This window comes from Halyomorpha halys, unplaced genomic scaffold, assembly GCF_000696795.3.
Source record: "Halyomorpha halys isolate HHAL.00 unplaced genomic scaffold, Hhal_1.1 Scaffold799.1, whole genome shotgun sequence".
Lineage (NCBI taxonomy): Eukaryota > Metazoa > Arthropoda > Insecta > Hemiptera > Pentatomidae > Halyomorpha > Halyomorpha halys.
In genome coordinates, this window is record NW_027108683.1 from 206,137 (window position 1) to 219,777 (window position 13,641).

General features: G+C 32.8%; 1 protein-coding gene across 4 annotated transcripts in view; it reads left to right on the top strand.

Moving 5' to 3' along the window:
• Positions 1-13,641, top strand: part of LOC106686231 (protein kinase C-binding protein NELL1) — a 226,254-nt gene that overhangs the window by 183,776 nt on the left and 28,837 nt on the right. For all 4 annotated transcript variants that reach the window (XR_010843293.1, XM_067046969.1, XM_067046968.1 and 1 more), the window contains exon 6: positions 9,742-9,897. Coding sequence is in view for 3 of the 4 variants with exons in the window: in XM_067046969.1 (XP_066903070.1) it covers positions 9,742-9,897 (156 nt within the window). In the remaining variant the exon portion in view is untranslated. The remainder of the gene's footprint in view (positions 1-9,741; positions 9,898-13,641) is intronic.

Sequence of the window (13,641 nt, forward strand, 5' to 3'; positions counted from 1 at the left end):
AATCCTTACAGTCCAAAATCCTTAATGCTCCTTACTTTGTCACAAATCAAATCATCCATCAGGACCTCAATGACCCCTATGTAGCCAAACGGTCCAAACTTCCAATTCATTACAAAAGACTGATCTACATGACTGTTATAAGGCCAATTTGGACATACGGAGTTGAGCTATGGGGCTTCACTAAACTATCTAATTCCTCTCGAATCCAATCCTTACAGTCCAAAATCCTTAATGCTCCTTACTTTGTCACAAATCAAACCATCCATCAGGACTTCAATGACTTATGTTGCCGATTTGGCCAGAACCAGATACCAATCCTTCCATGATAAACTTACCAGCCACCCAAACCAATTCGTTTCTAACCTGGCTTCTCCTTCACTACCTAATAATCCTCCTAGGTGTCTGAAAAGAAGATGGCCTTAAAATCTTCTCCTTTAGAAATGTTTTTGGAGTTCTATCAATGGGTAGATTCTCCACATGCTTTTATCATGTCGTAATATCACTTACAGCAAATTTACTTGATGTGTATATATGTATACAGTTGTAAATAATAATAAATAAATTATAAAAATAAAAAAAATCCCAGTGAGCTTTCAAATAGGGGCTTTGGAAAAAAAACTGAGTGGTAGGTGAAAATCACTCCAGAACTATCTCAGTTGCGTGCGGTGTTCTACAAGGGGCGGTCCTGTCTCCTCTCCTCTTCTCCATATACACTGCGGACGTCGTGGGGCATAACTGCACCATTGCCCCAATAGCCGCTATCGGAGACGACATCGCAATTTATAGCAGCAGCGCCAGCGCCAATCATGTCCTCAAGCGGACGGAGAAAACATTCCAGGAGATAGTAAAAAAAAACTACACCATCTGAACATCCAGATAAACCCGGCAAAAACAGATTGCGTGGTGATCTTCTCCTTTAGAAATGTTTTTCGAGTACTATTAATGGGTAGATTCTCCACATACTTTTATGATGTCATAATATCACTTACAGCAAATTTACTTGATGTGTATATATGTATACAGTTGTAAATATCAATAAATAAATCATTAAAAAAAAAAGTTTTCTTCATTTCAACAATTTTTAAAAAAAAATATTTATTTATTGTTTGAATTTAAAAAAAATTGAAGGATTGTTTTCTAATATATATATTTTTTATGACCTCCTCTTGTGCAATTTTGACACGTTTTAACTATTTTAACTTGTACATCATTTTTAACTTTAAAACATAATTTGATATAGAATATTTTTATTATTATTTATATTAAAATAATCAGGTGGATTCAAGAAAGTTTACCTGTACTACCTCAGCGTGACCACTACGATAGCCTCAAAAACATTTGTCGCGTGTTGCCTGTACCATCAAATTGTTCAAAGGTCAATAAGCTGATTACTGGAGTAGTGTAAACTCTATCGCATAAGTAAATGAAAAAGCTATATATATAGTCTAGAGTTAGTTATTGGGGGCGTGCACGCTAGTCTTAGACGTGGCATGTCATTCGGCACTAAACTTGGCTTCCATTGGTGAAATATATTTATTCAAAAGACAATTCAATAGGTTTCTTCTGGTTTTAGGCGTTTTCGTTTTTTTTTTTTTTTTTAAATATCTTAATTGAAATTTACAACTGTACATTATATAATACATTCAGTAAATTTTATATTAGTTAAAATGGAGTGTTACAGGCGTTTAGAGAAACTACCCATTGGTAGCACTCTAATGACATTTTACATTACCAAGTCTCGTGGCCATCTTCTTTTCAGGCACCTCGGAGGATCGTCAGAAGAAATGCAAGAGGATGCAAGGTTAGAAACTAAGGGTTACATATGAACATTAAGTTCTTTATGATTTTATTTGTGAAAAAGTAAGAAGCACTGAGGATTTTACGAAGGATTTTGGATTGTAAGGATTGAATACGAGAGGAATTCGAAGGTTTAGTGGAGCCCCAAAGCTCAACTCCATATGTCCAGATCGGCCGTATTATAGTCATGTAGATCAGTCTTTTGTGATGTGTTGGAAGTTTTGACCGTTTGTCTAGTAAGTGCTGTAATAGTCGAAATCGACGTGCAGTTTCCTGTATTTTCACTCTTGTGTGAGGATTTCAGGTTAATCGTTGGTCCAAATGTAGTCCAAGGTAGCGGATATGTTCGACAGGGGTAAGAGGAACATTATTAAATGAAACTGTAGGGCAGGAGGTCATGGGTTTATGACGAAAGGTAAATGTGATTTGGTGGGATTTATAGTTGTTTTCGTTCTTAAAACGGGAATTATTTTCTAATAGTAAAACTAATTATTATAATTTAATAAACATTAAAATCTGTCTTAATTAGGAGGAAAAAAGCCTTTCATAAAATCTTTTAATTATTAAATATTAAAAGAGAGATAAGTACAGAATTATAATGCTCATTGGATATTTATAAAACCACACACGTGTAATACACGTGTGTGGTTTTATATAGAAGTCTAAGCGTTGTTTTAGTTAACTCTTGCAGCTAAATTTTATAACAATCATAAATCGGATTTTTGTGCAGCAAGAAATTTTAAAACGAGCAAAATCTCTGCAGTAAAAAACTCAAAATGTGAAAACTCGTTCAATAAAAACCAACTAATTTGTTAGACTATTCGTTAAAAATCTAAAATTGTGTCTGTAATTGAAGATCTATGAGAAAACTAATTGTATTTAAAATTATGAATGTTGTTAATATGTTATTTTGAAGGTTGAAAATATTTTTTTTCAATTCTTAGAAATATTTCAATTTTATATTTTAGAAAATATATGGAAAGGAGTATTTAAAAATATTCTTCCAATCAAAATTCCCTTCTTTTTTTTCCCCTAAAATTTCACATACAAGTTCTTCCACTAGCTTTTTAATTGTCTATTTACATACGAATCTAATATTAACCAAAATTGAATAGAGTTATTCGTATTGATCAAAGCAATTAATTTTGTGTTTTATTTTTATTTAAAACAATATACATAAGTAATGTAATATTATAATAATAAGTCAGGAAGGGGCTGGAAGCGGACATGGAAGCAAATTTATAAAAAATAACACTGACAAACGTACTCTATAACAAGTTTATTCTAGAGAGACATTTTCATAGTTACTCGAAACCACTGGTCAATACTATATTTCAAGAGTATTTACTTGTGTTTACTCACCAATTGTGTTAACTTGTTTTTTTTTTTTTTTTAAGTTGAATTCGAATCTTCATATACTAATCAATTCTTTTATTTACTATAAAATTAGTGTGGAAAAATAATAACATGAAATTTTTTTTTAATAATGTATTTATTGATATTTACAACTGTATACACGTATATACAACAAGTAAATTTGCTGTAGGTGACATATTGACATGATAAAAACATGTGCAGAATCCAGATAGAAAACAGATAGAACTCCAATAACATTTCTAGAGGAGAAGATTTCGAGGCCATCTTCTTTTCAGACGCCTAGGAGGATTATTAGGTAATGAAGGAGAAGCCAGGTTAGAAACAAGTGGATTTGGGTGGTTGAGAAGTTTATTATGGAAGGAACGGTATCTGGTTCTGGCCAAATCGGCAACATATGGAATATTGAGGTCCTGATGGATGACTTGATTTGTGACAAAGTAAGGAGCATTAAGGATTTTACGAAGGATTTTGGACTGTAAGGATTGGATTCTGGAGGAATTTGATGGTTTAGTGGAGCCCCAAAGCTCAACACCGAATGTCCAGATAGGTCTTATATTAGTCATGTAGATCAGCCTTTTGTAATGGATTAAAAAAAAAAATGAAATCGAAATGAATAATATTGGCTGTAGTATATCTATATGTGTGTAATATGAGGAGTTTATTTCAAGCATTAAATTTCATACAAGGAAAATCAAAATTTAGTATAAAAAAAAATAAAACATGCATTATGAAATTAGTGTTACTTAAATGTTATTATATTTTTCTAATCATTATCGAGGGTTGGTAAAATTAGATGCAAGGGAACAAAAGATACAACTGCACGAAAATCAACAGTCAACTAGTCATAATGAACAGTTTAAGAAAATAGTCAATGTCTCTTGTTAAGAGTTCTTTTTTTTTCTAATTAAATGTATTTTATGAGAGGCCTCTGGTTCGGAGCCCGTGGAATGATTCCCTGCACAACTAGGAGCTTCATGGAGGAGCTTGGGGTCGATGCCCAGGACGTGGCTATGATGACAGAGAATATAATACTTGACTCCCTGGGAATCATACACCACCACATGCATGGAAATTAATGAGTAGGGGAGTTATCCAGAGGAGGGATGGCATGCATGCATCGCATATCTTATTTGTTGTTTTATTTATTTATTACTTTATTATTTTTAATATTCTAATATTTGTTATATAGGGGAATTTGTTGATAAAATGAAATAAGGGTTGTAAAATAGAAGGGAAAGAAAAAAAATGAGTAAATTGAAAAGCTTGTATTTAGTTTGTAGACTGGTTTTAATTGTAAAAGAATACTGTGGAAAAAAAATTGTTATCTTTCTATTATATTATGTCATATAAAAATATGTAATTTATATATGTCCGATCACGGATTGATCAAGTATGCTGTGTAATGTGGCAACGCGATGTATTTGAGCAACATGAATGAACAAATTTCTTTCTCTTCTTTGACTTATGTCGTCGAGATAAAATACAATAAAAATTTATTAAAATCTAAATTAGATATTCCACGTACAAGGAAAATGGTATATTTAAACTGAGTGGCATAATTTCCAAAAACCACTAACAATTACGGTTTTCGGCTCCCGAACCCACAGGGTTGACTCACGGCCACAGTGAAACAGAAAATAATTATCTACCACTGGTGGATTCAAACCCTTACAGTACAATCCCTTACCAATGAGGTACCTACTTCCACATATATTAAATTTAAAAAAGTAATAAACTGTTCCATGAGAAGTTTCAGAGCCAAGTTTACTGGTTTAGCACTAAAAAAGACTTAAAGTAGACTTCACCTGAGATACTTCATTTACCATTTCCAAAATTGACCGAGTTTATTTTCTGAATTCTCAACACTCTAGTAAAATATAAGGTCGGCAATGAGCCTTAAACATCCTTTATAAGGATTTTATTGTATCTTAAATACAAATAAAAAATAAACAGAATTATTTTTTTTTTTCAAAGCAATGTCATTTATTTAAGCAAGGATGATCCATAGTAAAGAGGAAGATACAAAACGAGGACAAACAGTAGAAGATAAAGAAGGCAGTGGTGAATAGAGACGACGCCATAATGGTCGGATCCGGCCAGGCGTGAACACTTCCCCTACAATGGCGCATCTCTCCTTTATTGTCTTCCTCTTCTAACTTCTTCTTCCTTTCCTTTTCCTCCTTGGCCCCTTTAATAAGCCTCCCCTTCATGTCTCTTTCTATAATAACAGCACTTTGAGGCTTAGTGCAAGTCAAATCTTAAGCGAACATACCGAAAAATAAAAGTGTAAAGAGTATGTTTAGAAATGGTTATTTACGTGAAAATTTGATTTCGCTGAAGAATAATTATCAAAAATTGAATATAATAAATTCTTTGTTAATCTCCTCATGCTTCACCGGATTATATTGACTTGTTTGTAATGATACCTTCCCAGTTATTTATTATTTTTTAACAGTACAAGGGTAAGAAATTAGTGTCGAGGAACGGAACTCAAGAACTATCGATATCGAACAGATCTTCTGTCTTCAGGGGAAGTTGCCTGAACGATAAGAGGAAAAGATGAACGTTAGGTATTTAGAGGTTTCGGCCAGGGATTGGCGTGTACGCACCAATTAGTAAGGAAAATTCGAGTTAAGAAAAGCATAAACTAAAAATCAAATGATTCCAAAACTAGTGGATTTGAATCAAATAATCATACTTACTCCTGAGAAATCGAGAGCACCAACTTAACCTTTTTTAGTCTGGCAAGATGAACCATATAACTGAAAGGACGCAAAGAGGCGTTGTAGATCAATAAATTTTCATCTTGGGACTTTATTATACGTAAAAGTAACATATAACATATTTACAGATTTGTTTTTTATCTTTATTAGAAGGCTAATCTGGACACACGGAGTTGAACTTTGGGGCTCCACTAAACCTTCGAATTCCTCTCGTATCCAATCTTTACAATCCAAAATCCTTCGTAAAATCCTCAATGTTCCTTATTTTGTTACTAATAAAACCATCCATAAAGACCTAAATGTTCCTTATGTAACCGATCTAGCCCGAACCCGGTATTATTCCTTCCATAATAAACTCCCTAACCACCCAAACCCACTCGTTTCTAACCTTGCTTCCTCTTCCATTCCTGGCAATCCTCCGAGGCGCCTGAAAAGAAGATGGCCTCGTGATCTTATATTGTAAATTGTTTTTAGAGTTCTACTACTGGGTAGTTTCTCTACATCCTGTATCATATCATTATGTCATTATGATCAAATTTACTGGTTGTATTTTTTTATACAGTTGTGAATATCAATAAATAAATAAAATTTAAAAAAATATATCTTTATTAGAATTTACAACTGTACATAATTATACATTTAGTCAATTTGATGTAATTTATTATGGAGGGATACAGGTGTGTAGAGAAATATCCATTAGTAGCACTCTAACAACTTTACTAAACCTTTACATTAGCAGGTCTTGTGGTCATCTTCTTTTCAGGAGCCTCGCAGGATTGTCGGGAATGGAATAGGAAGCAAGGTTAGAAACTAGTGGGTTTAAATGGCTAGGGAGCTTATAATGGAAGGAATGATATCTGGTTCGGGTTAGATCGGTTACATATGAATATTAAGTTCTTTATGATTTTAGTTGTGACAAAGTAAGAAGCAGTGAGGATTTTACGAAGAATTTTGGATTGTAAGCATTGCATACGAGTGGATTTCGAAGATTAAGTGGAGCCGTAAAGCTCAACTCCGTATATCCAGATTGGCCTTATTACAGTTGGGTTAATTAGTCTTTTGTAATAGATTAGAAGTTTATATCGTTTATCTAACGGTTGTTGTAAGTGCTGTAATAGTCGAAATCGACGTGCGGTTTCCTGTATTTCCAGTCCAGGTAATATAGTAGTAGCAGGTAGTCCATGGTAGCGGATCTGTTCGACAGGGGTCATTTTTACAACATTATTAAAGGATACTATAGGGCAATCGGTAGGTTTACGAAATGGGTAAAGGTGATTTGATGGGATTTGTTGTGATCTATTTTAATTTTCCAATAACGAAACCATTCTTCAAGAGCTAGGGGAGTTATATGGGGGGGGGGGGGGATATGGAATTGGAGAGTTTTGAATGCAATTAAAGGGTTATTATTAACAGCGAGCCCACCTATGTCATCGGCATACGTGGTGAAGATAGTGTTAGGGTTTGTTGGGAAGTCAGCTGTACAGACGGTGTAGAGGATGGGACCGAGAATACTACCTTGAGGAACACCAGCGGACTGAGAATAAAGGGATGAATAGGTATAGATAAACAAAAAAAGTTGTACTACTTATAATGTTATTTACAAAATGATTTTCTATAATTTCAAGGAGACTATGAAGCTTTTGTCTATACGTTACCTAATAGTGGTTAGGGGAACTATTTGCTTAACTATTACCCCTACATTAGCAGTCCCTGTATTCTGTTTACAATCAGAGTACATATACATAAGTATCCTAGTGTTACCATTAATAACAGGCTGTCAACCTCTATCAACATAACAGCAAGAATATGATTGGTAGGGATCCTTAGGAATTCGAAGGTCATTTCCGAATTTTTCGAATAATATTTTGCTCGATATACCGATCTCTTCCTTCTTCTTTTTTATTTATTTATTAAAAAAAAAGTTCATCTAATATGGTTTCAATAGATGACAACATCGATCAGTCAGTGCCAAAATAACATATAGAAATAATAAACAACAATAAAATTTATTAGTTACACTTTTGATAATTAAAGTGCTGTGTAGGCTACTATGATTTATAAGCTAGTACACCATGAATTAATTTCTAGTACTAAAACTAATAATTCAATTAATTAAATAAACAACTAAACACAAAATATTAAAATAAAAATAATTGAAAGAACTTATGAAGTAAATAATAATGATACGAATTTACAATTAATAAATTAATAATAAAAAGCAAATGGATTCAATAAGAAAAATACAGGAGCATTAAAATTAAAGAGCAGCAAAAGGATTAAGAAATTAGTGTCGAGTAACGAGAGTCAATAGTACAAAAGCCGGGAAGAATAAAAGGCAGTTATCTCACCCCTATTTTTCATTACTTTAATGAAAGCTATGTATAATTACTAGTCAAAATTGATGAGTTTGCCAAGTATAGGTAGGGGGAATAAAAAATGGTGGCTGTTTTAAACCCTTAAAAAAACATTAATTTTTCATTCGAAGCTCTATATCTTAAAAACAACCAACAACACCAGAAAATCTCAAAAAAACATTATTTAAAGGAGAGTAAATTTGCTTAAATATATGCCATAATAGGGCTATTTACGTCAAATAACTCGAGATATAGCCTTTTAAATAGCAACATTTTATAAAAATATACTGAAATATCAGTAGTTAGTGAATCTATTTTGATAAATCTATATCTCAATAACATTTTGACGTATAGATGTCTATTAGCACTCAAATTACAGCTAACTTAATGTATAAAGTAGTTTATGACCACAACATTCGTAGAAATAGTAGTTTTCATGATATTTGCTAAAATAAATTGATTTTTAGTTGTTCGGACAATAGGTTTGATTTCTGAAAAACTTTATTTCAGAAACCATTGGACGTACAGATGTCTCCCAGCGCTCAAATTAAAGCTAGTTAAATGTGCCATAAAATAGTTAATAATGTATATCTTTGTAGAAGTAGTAGTTTTTATTATATTTGACAAAATGAACTCACAAAATGTCAATTTCTAGTTGTTCGTATGAAATGTTGGATATTTGAAAAAATATATCTCTAGACCTATGAGACGCACATAGGTCTGCCAACACTCAACATAAAGGACATTTAACTTACTAAAAAGTAGTTTATGCCAATAATCTTCGTAAGGATAGTAGTTTTTATGATATTGACATATGAATATAAATTTGAACAACTATTAATTAACTAATTTTAGCAAATTTTATGAAAACTACTACTCTTACGAAAATAAACGTCATAAACTACTTTATAGCACATTAAACTAACTTTAATTTGAGTGCTAATAGACATCTGTACGTAAAAATGTTTTTGAGATATAGAGTTTTCAAAATAAATTCACTAACTACTGATCTTTCACTAAGTTCCATACAACATGTTTATGAAATTTTGCTTTTTAAAAAGCTATATCTCAAGAAATATTTAACGTAAATAACTCGTTTAGGGCTCACATTTTAGCAAATTTACTCTACTTTAAATGACGTTATCTTAGCTTTTCTTGTGTTGTTGCTACTTTTTAAGATATAGAGCTCCGAATGAAAATTTTTTTTTTTTTTTATTGTTTTGAAACAGCCGCCATTTTTTATTCCCCCTACCTATACTTGGCAGATTCATCAATTTTGACTGGTAATTATAGATAGTGTTGGGGTGAGATAACTGCCTTTTTTCTCCTCTTGGGCTCTTGTACTACAAGCTCTATCGATATCACCCAACCTAAGAGATAAAGATTAAGATATAAACTGTAGATTTCGTAGTTTTAATAAGTAATTCTTCGAAATATCGCTTATAAAACTATATTCTTATAGAAACTAATAAGTTTTAACATTCCTCTAGGGTGCGCTGCAAGACGTGAGGATCATAGTGGGTGCGCACGGATATCTGAGGCAGTGCCCGTTTCTGGACAGCGGGTGCCCAACCTGCGGGCAGTTCTCCAGCCTGGAAGCAGCTGTCACAGGCCTCTCTACCAGGCTTCAAGCTCTCCTGGACAGGGTAAGTTCCAAATAAACTAACTCAAAATTTAATATTTTATTCATAATATTAAAAATAGATCTAAATAGTAGATGTCAACCCAATAAAAGAAAGAAAAAATCATATTCTAATGATACGAATGTGACACTAAGAAATGTCTCGCTGCTGATGGATGGTTCAATAAATGACACTTATTGATATGAATCCAATTTTTCTCTCAGTTATTTTGGTCTCTCGTCCTATGTAGCTCACGAAAATCTTTTCCTAATACTGAAAAAAATTATAGATAAAAATGTTAGTTATGGGTGTTTTTTTAAGCCCGATAGAACTTGAAATTGTAAAAAATAACACAAAAAATTAAATTGTAATCAAAATTTTTTTTTTATTCGAAAGATCAATACGTGACATTAACATTTGAAAATGATTTCGGGCATATGGGCACCGCGGCTGTTCTTGACGAAGCGCATTCTGGACGTCCAATTTTGGGCCACTTTTTCGAGCACTGCTGGCCGTTTGTCACGAATAACACGAACAATGCTGGCCTCCAAGGCGTCAATTGTTGCATGTATCAGCATAAACCAGTGACTTCACGTAGCCCCACAGGAAATAATCGAGAGGTGTCAAATCGCACGACCATATGCGGCAATTTTGCTTATTAACAAACCCGTTAAGCCAAAAATGCGCCTCATCGCTGAACACAATTTTACAGAATGCGCTTCGTCAAGAACAGCCGCGGTGCCCATATGCCCGAAATCATTTTCAAATGTTAATGTCACGTATTGATCTTTCGAATACAAAAAAAATTTTGATTACAATTTAATTTTTTGTGTTATTTTTTACAATTTCAAGTTCTATCGGGCTTAAAAAAACACCCTATCTAATTTTATTATATATAAATTAAAACGTCAAGAAACTAATTTCATTCATCAGGCTAAGTACGAGGGATGCGATTCGTGCACGTTGGGTTGTGGGTTCCAGATTACCGGGTTTGGAACATTGTTTATTCGATTCCCACCTCCGCATTTAAAATAAGTATTTCTCAGTAGTCCCGAGAAATGAATCTTGACACTGCCAACTTGGCTAGTAGGTGAATGCTACTTGAAGATAGCCGCCAGGGGTTGAAAGAAAAGACCCTTTGTCGGACTAGTTCCCTCACGAGTAATAAATACCGAGATGATTGGACTAAGTTTCCATGTTTTCAATTTATTTGGATGAAATTTACAAGGAAGCTTTAAAAAAAGTTAATGGAATCCTTAAAATGGGAGAAGAACCCCAAAACGTCAAAGAACAATTAATAAGAAATGGAAAAAATTAAAAGAAAGAATTAGTTTCAGAAGTATTAAAATAAATATAAATATCAAGATAAAAAGAAACTTCCCGAGAGATCGACCTAACTATTCGAACGAACCATTACAATTTTTTGAAAAAATAAAAATATGTTGTCTTTACTACCCCTGAAGGGTCATTGTACAGTACTTTGTAAGGGTACTCTCTTCCGAGATTGTGTCCCAGGAGGGCTTCCAAACCCACAGGGTTGACTAACGGCTAAAGTAACAGAATAAATTATTATCTGCCACAGGCCAGTTCAAACCCGGGTAACCTTGGAGTTGGTAGTACTGTGCCTTACTGACCGAGATACATTTCTCCCCTATAAACGTACATATTATATAAACTGTATAAAAAATTACAATCGATCCTGGAGATAGAATAAAAATTCAATTATCACTTTATTCATACTACAGGAGTTTTCAAGGTGTAAAAATTAACTGAGACAACTCGTGATATTTACACATTACGGGTTTTGCTATGTTATTCGTGACTACCCTACTCTTAAAGAAAAAATTAAAATGTAATTACTAATACCAAGATTAGATTAGATTACAGTTTTATTGTTTATCCTCTTTTTGATAATAAAAAATGGATTTACTTTATATACTATAACGATATTTTTTTTTAGTGTGAACCACTGTACCCATGAAGGATGGATCAAGGGTTCGGTACTTTGTGAGGAAGTAAAAAAAATGTCTTTATAAAAAATAAAACGTCGTTATATAAATTTAAAAATTATCCAAACATAATTATAAAAAAGTTTTAAACATACTAATTATTTTCACTAAAAGATAAAATAAGTTCATATCCTTAATGTTCCTTACTTTGTCACAAATCAAATCATCCATTAGGACCTCAATGTTCCATATGTTGCCGATTTGCCCTGAACCAGATACCAATCCTTCCATGAAAAACTTCCCAACCACCAAAACCAACTCGTTTCTAACCTTTCTTCTCCTTCATTAACTAATAATCCTCCTAGGCGTCTGAAAAGAAGATGGCCTCGAGATCTTCTCCTCTAGAAATGTTTTTGGAATTCTATCAATAGGTTGATTCTCCACATGTTTGTATCATGTCATTATATCACTTACAGAAAATTTACTTGATGTATATATGTAAATAACAATAAATAAATTATTAATAAAAAAAAATCGGGAGAAGTATATCAATTCAGTTTTGTAATTTAAATATTCTTAGTAAAACTAAGATTAATAGATTTATTAAAATATGCAGCTACTTCTTCAAGGAAACAGTCGTGTCAAGACATGCCAGTATTGCGGGACAAAGTATAGCTCCAGCGCCTTATTTCAATACAAAACAGTATACTGCGGAACTTATCCAAATAAATGTATTAGCTGCAGTATCATTCACTTAATATTTATTATTATATCGATTTAATATTTTTTGTAAATATATCGATGGCATACTTCACTGTAGTGCTTAGTAAATTTCCACCAGATTTAGGAAAAATACAGGTTTTCTCTTTCTGGAAAATTACAACTTTTTTAATATAGAAAACCTTTAATTGCATTTTTCCTAAAGTTATTGGAAATTTAATGAGCATCCTGTGTAGTAAACTATCAATATTTTAATCTATTCCTTTATATTTTCTTCTTTTTTATATTACCATTTTTTTTTCTTCTTTCCTTAATTTATCTGAATACAATTCTAATACTTATTGCCCTTTATTATGTAACTTATATTATTATTAATCAATGAAAAATATTTGACTAGAATAAATTGATTTGACGATTTAATCATGTGCAATATAACATTCTATTACAAGTCGTAGTTGAAACATAAAATGGGCTTGTTGATACTGTATTATATCAAATTAAAATTTTACTCATGCCCTATATAATGATTCACATACTTCTGTCGACAGATTCGCTATCTAAGACTACATCTGGACAAACGAGTCTTAGGAAATTATCATACAATACTGAAAATATAGGAAACCACTCTTCAAATCCGTCCATTACACGACAAACGGCCTTAACTTCCAATTAACAACAAAAATCTCTGTTACATAACTATAACAAGCCCTCTTCAGACTTAGAGATTTGAGACTTTTAGCTACACTAACACCATAGAATTCGCCTCTCATACAGTTCTTACTATCCTAAATCCCTCGTAAAATCCACAACATTTGTTTCCTTAAATCAAACAAAATCATCCATAATGACCAATATTCAATATGTTGACCAAATAGGAAAGGAAGACCGACATTCCTAGACCTAGGCTTCCGGAAGGCATGGCTAAGATAACATAAAAAATAACGATGTAGTAAAAAAAAAAATCACAATATAATGAATACCAGTGATGCTGCGAGAGGGATGTGCTGGGATCTCTTGAGCTCTGCTCTACCCCTCACACGTGGGGGATAGAGTGGGCTCAGGGATCCTCAGGTCGATTGTGTAAATATTGTATATATTA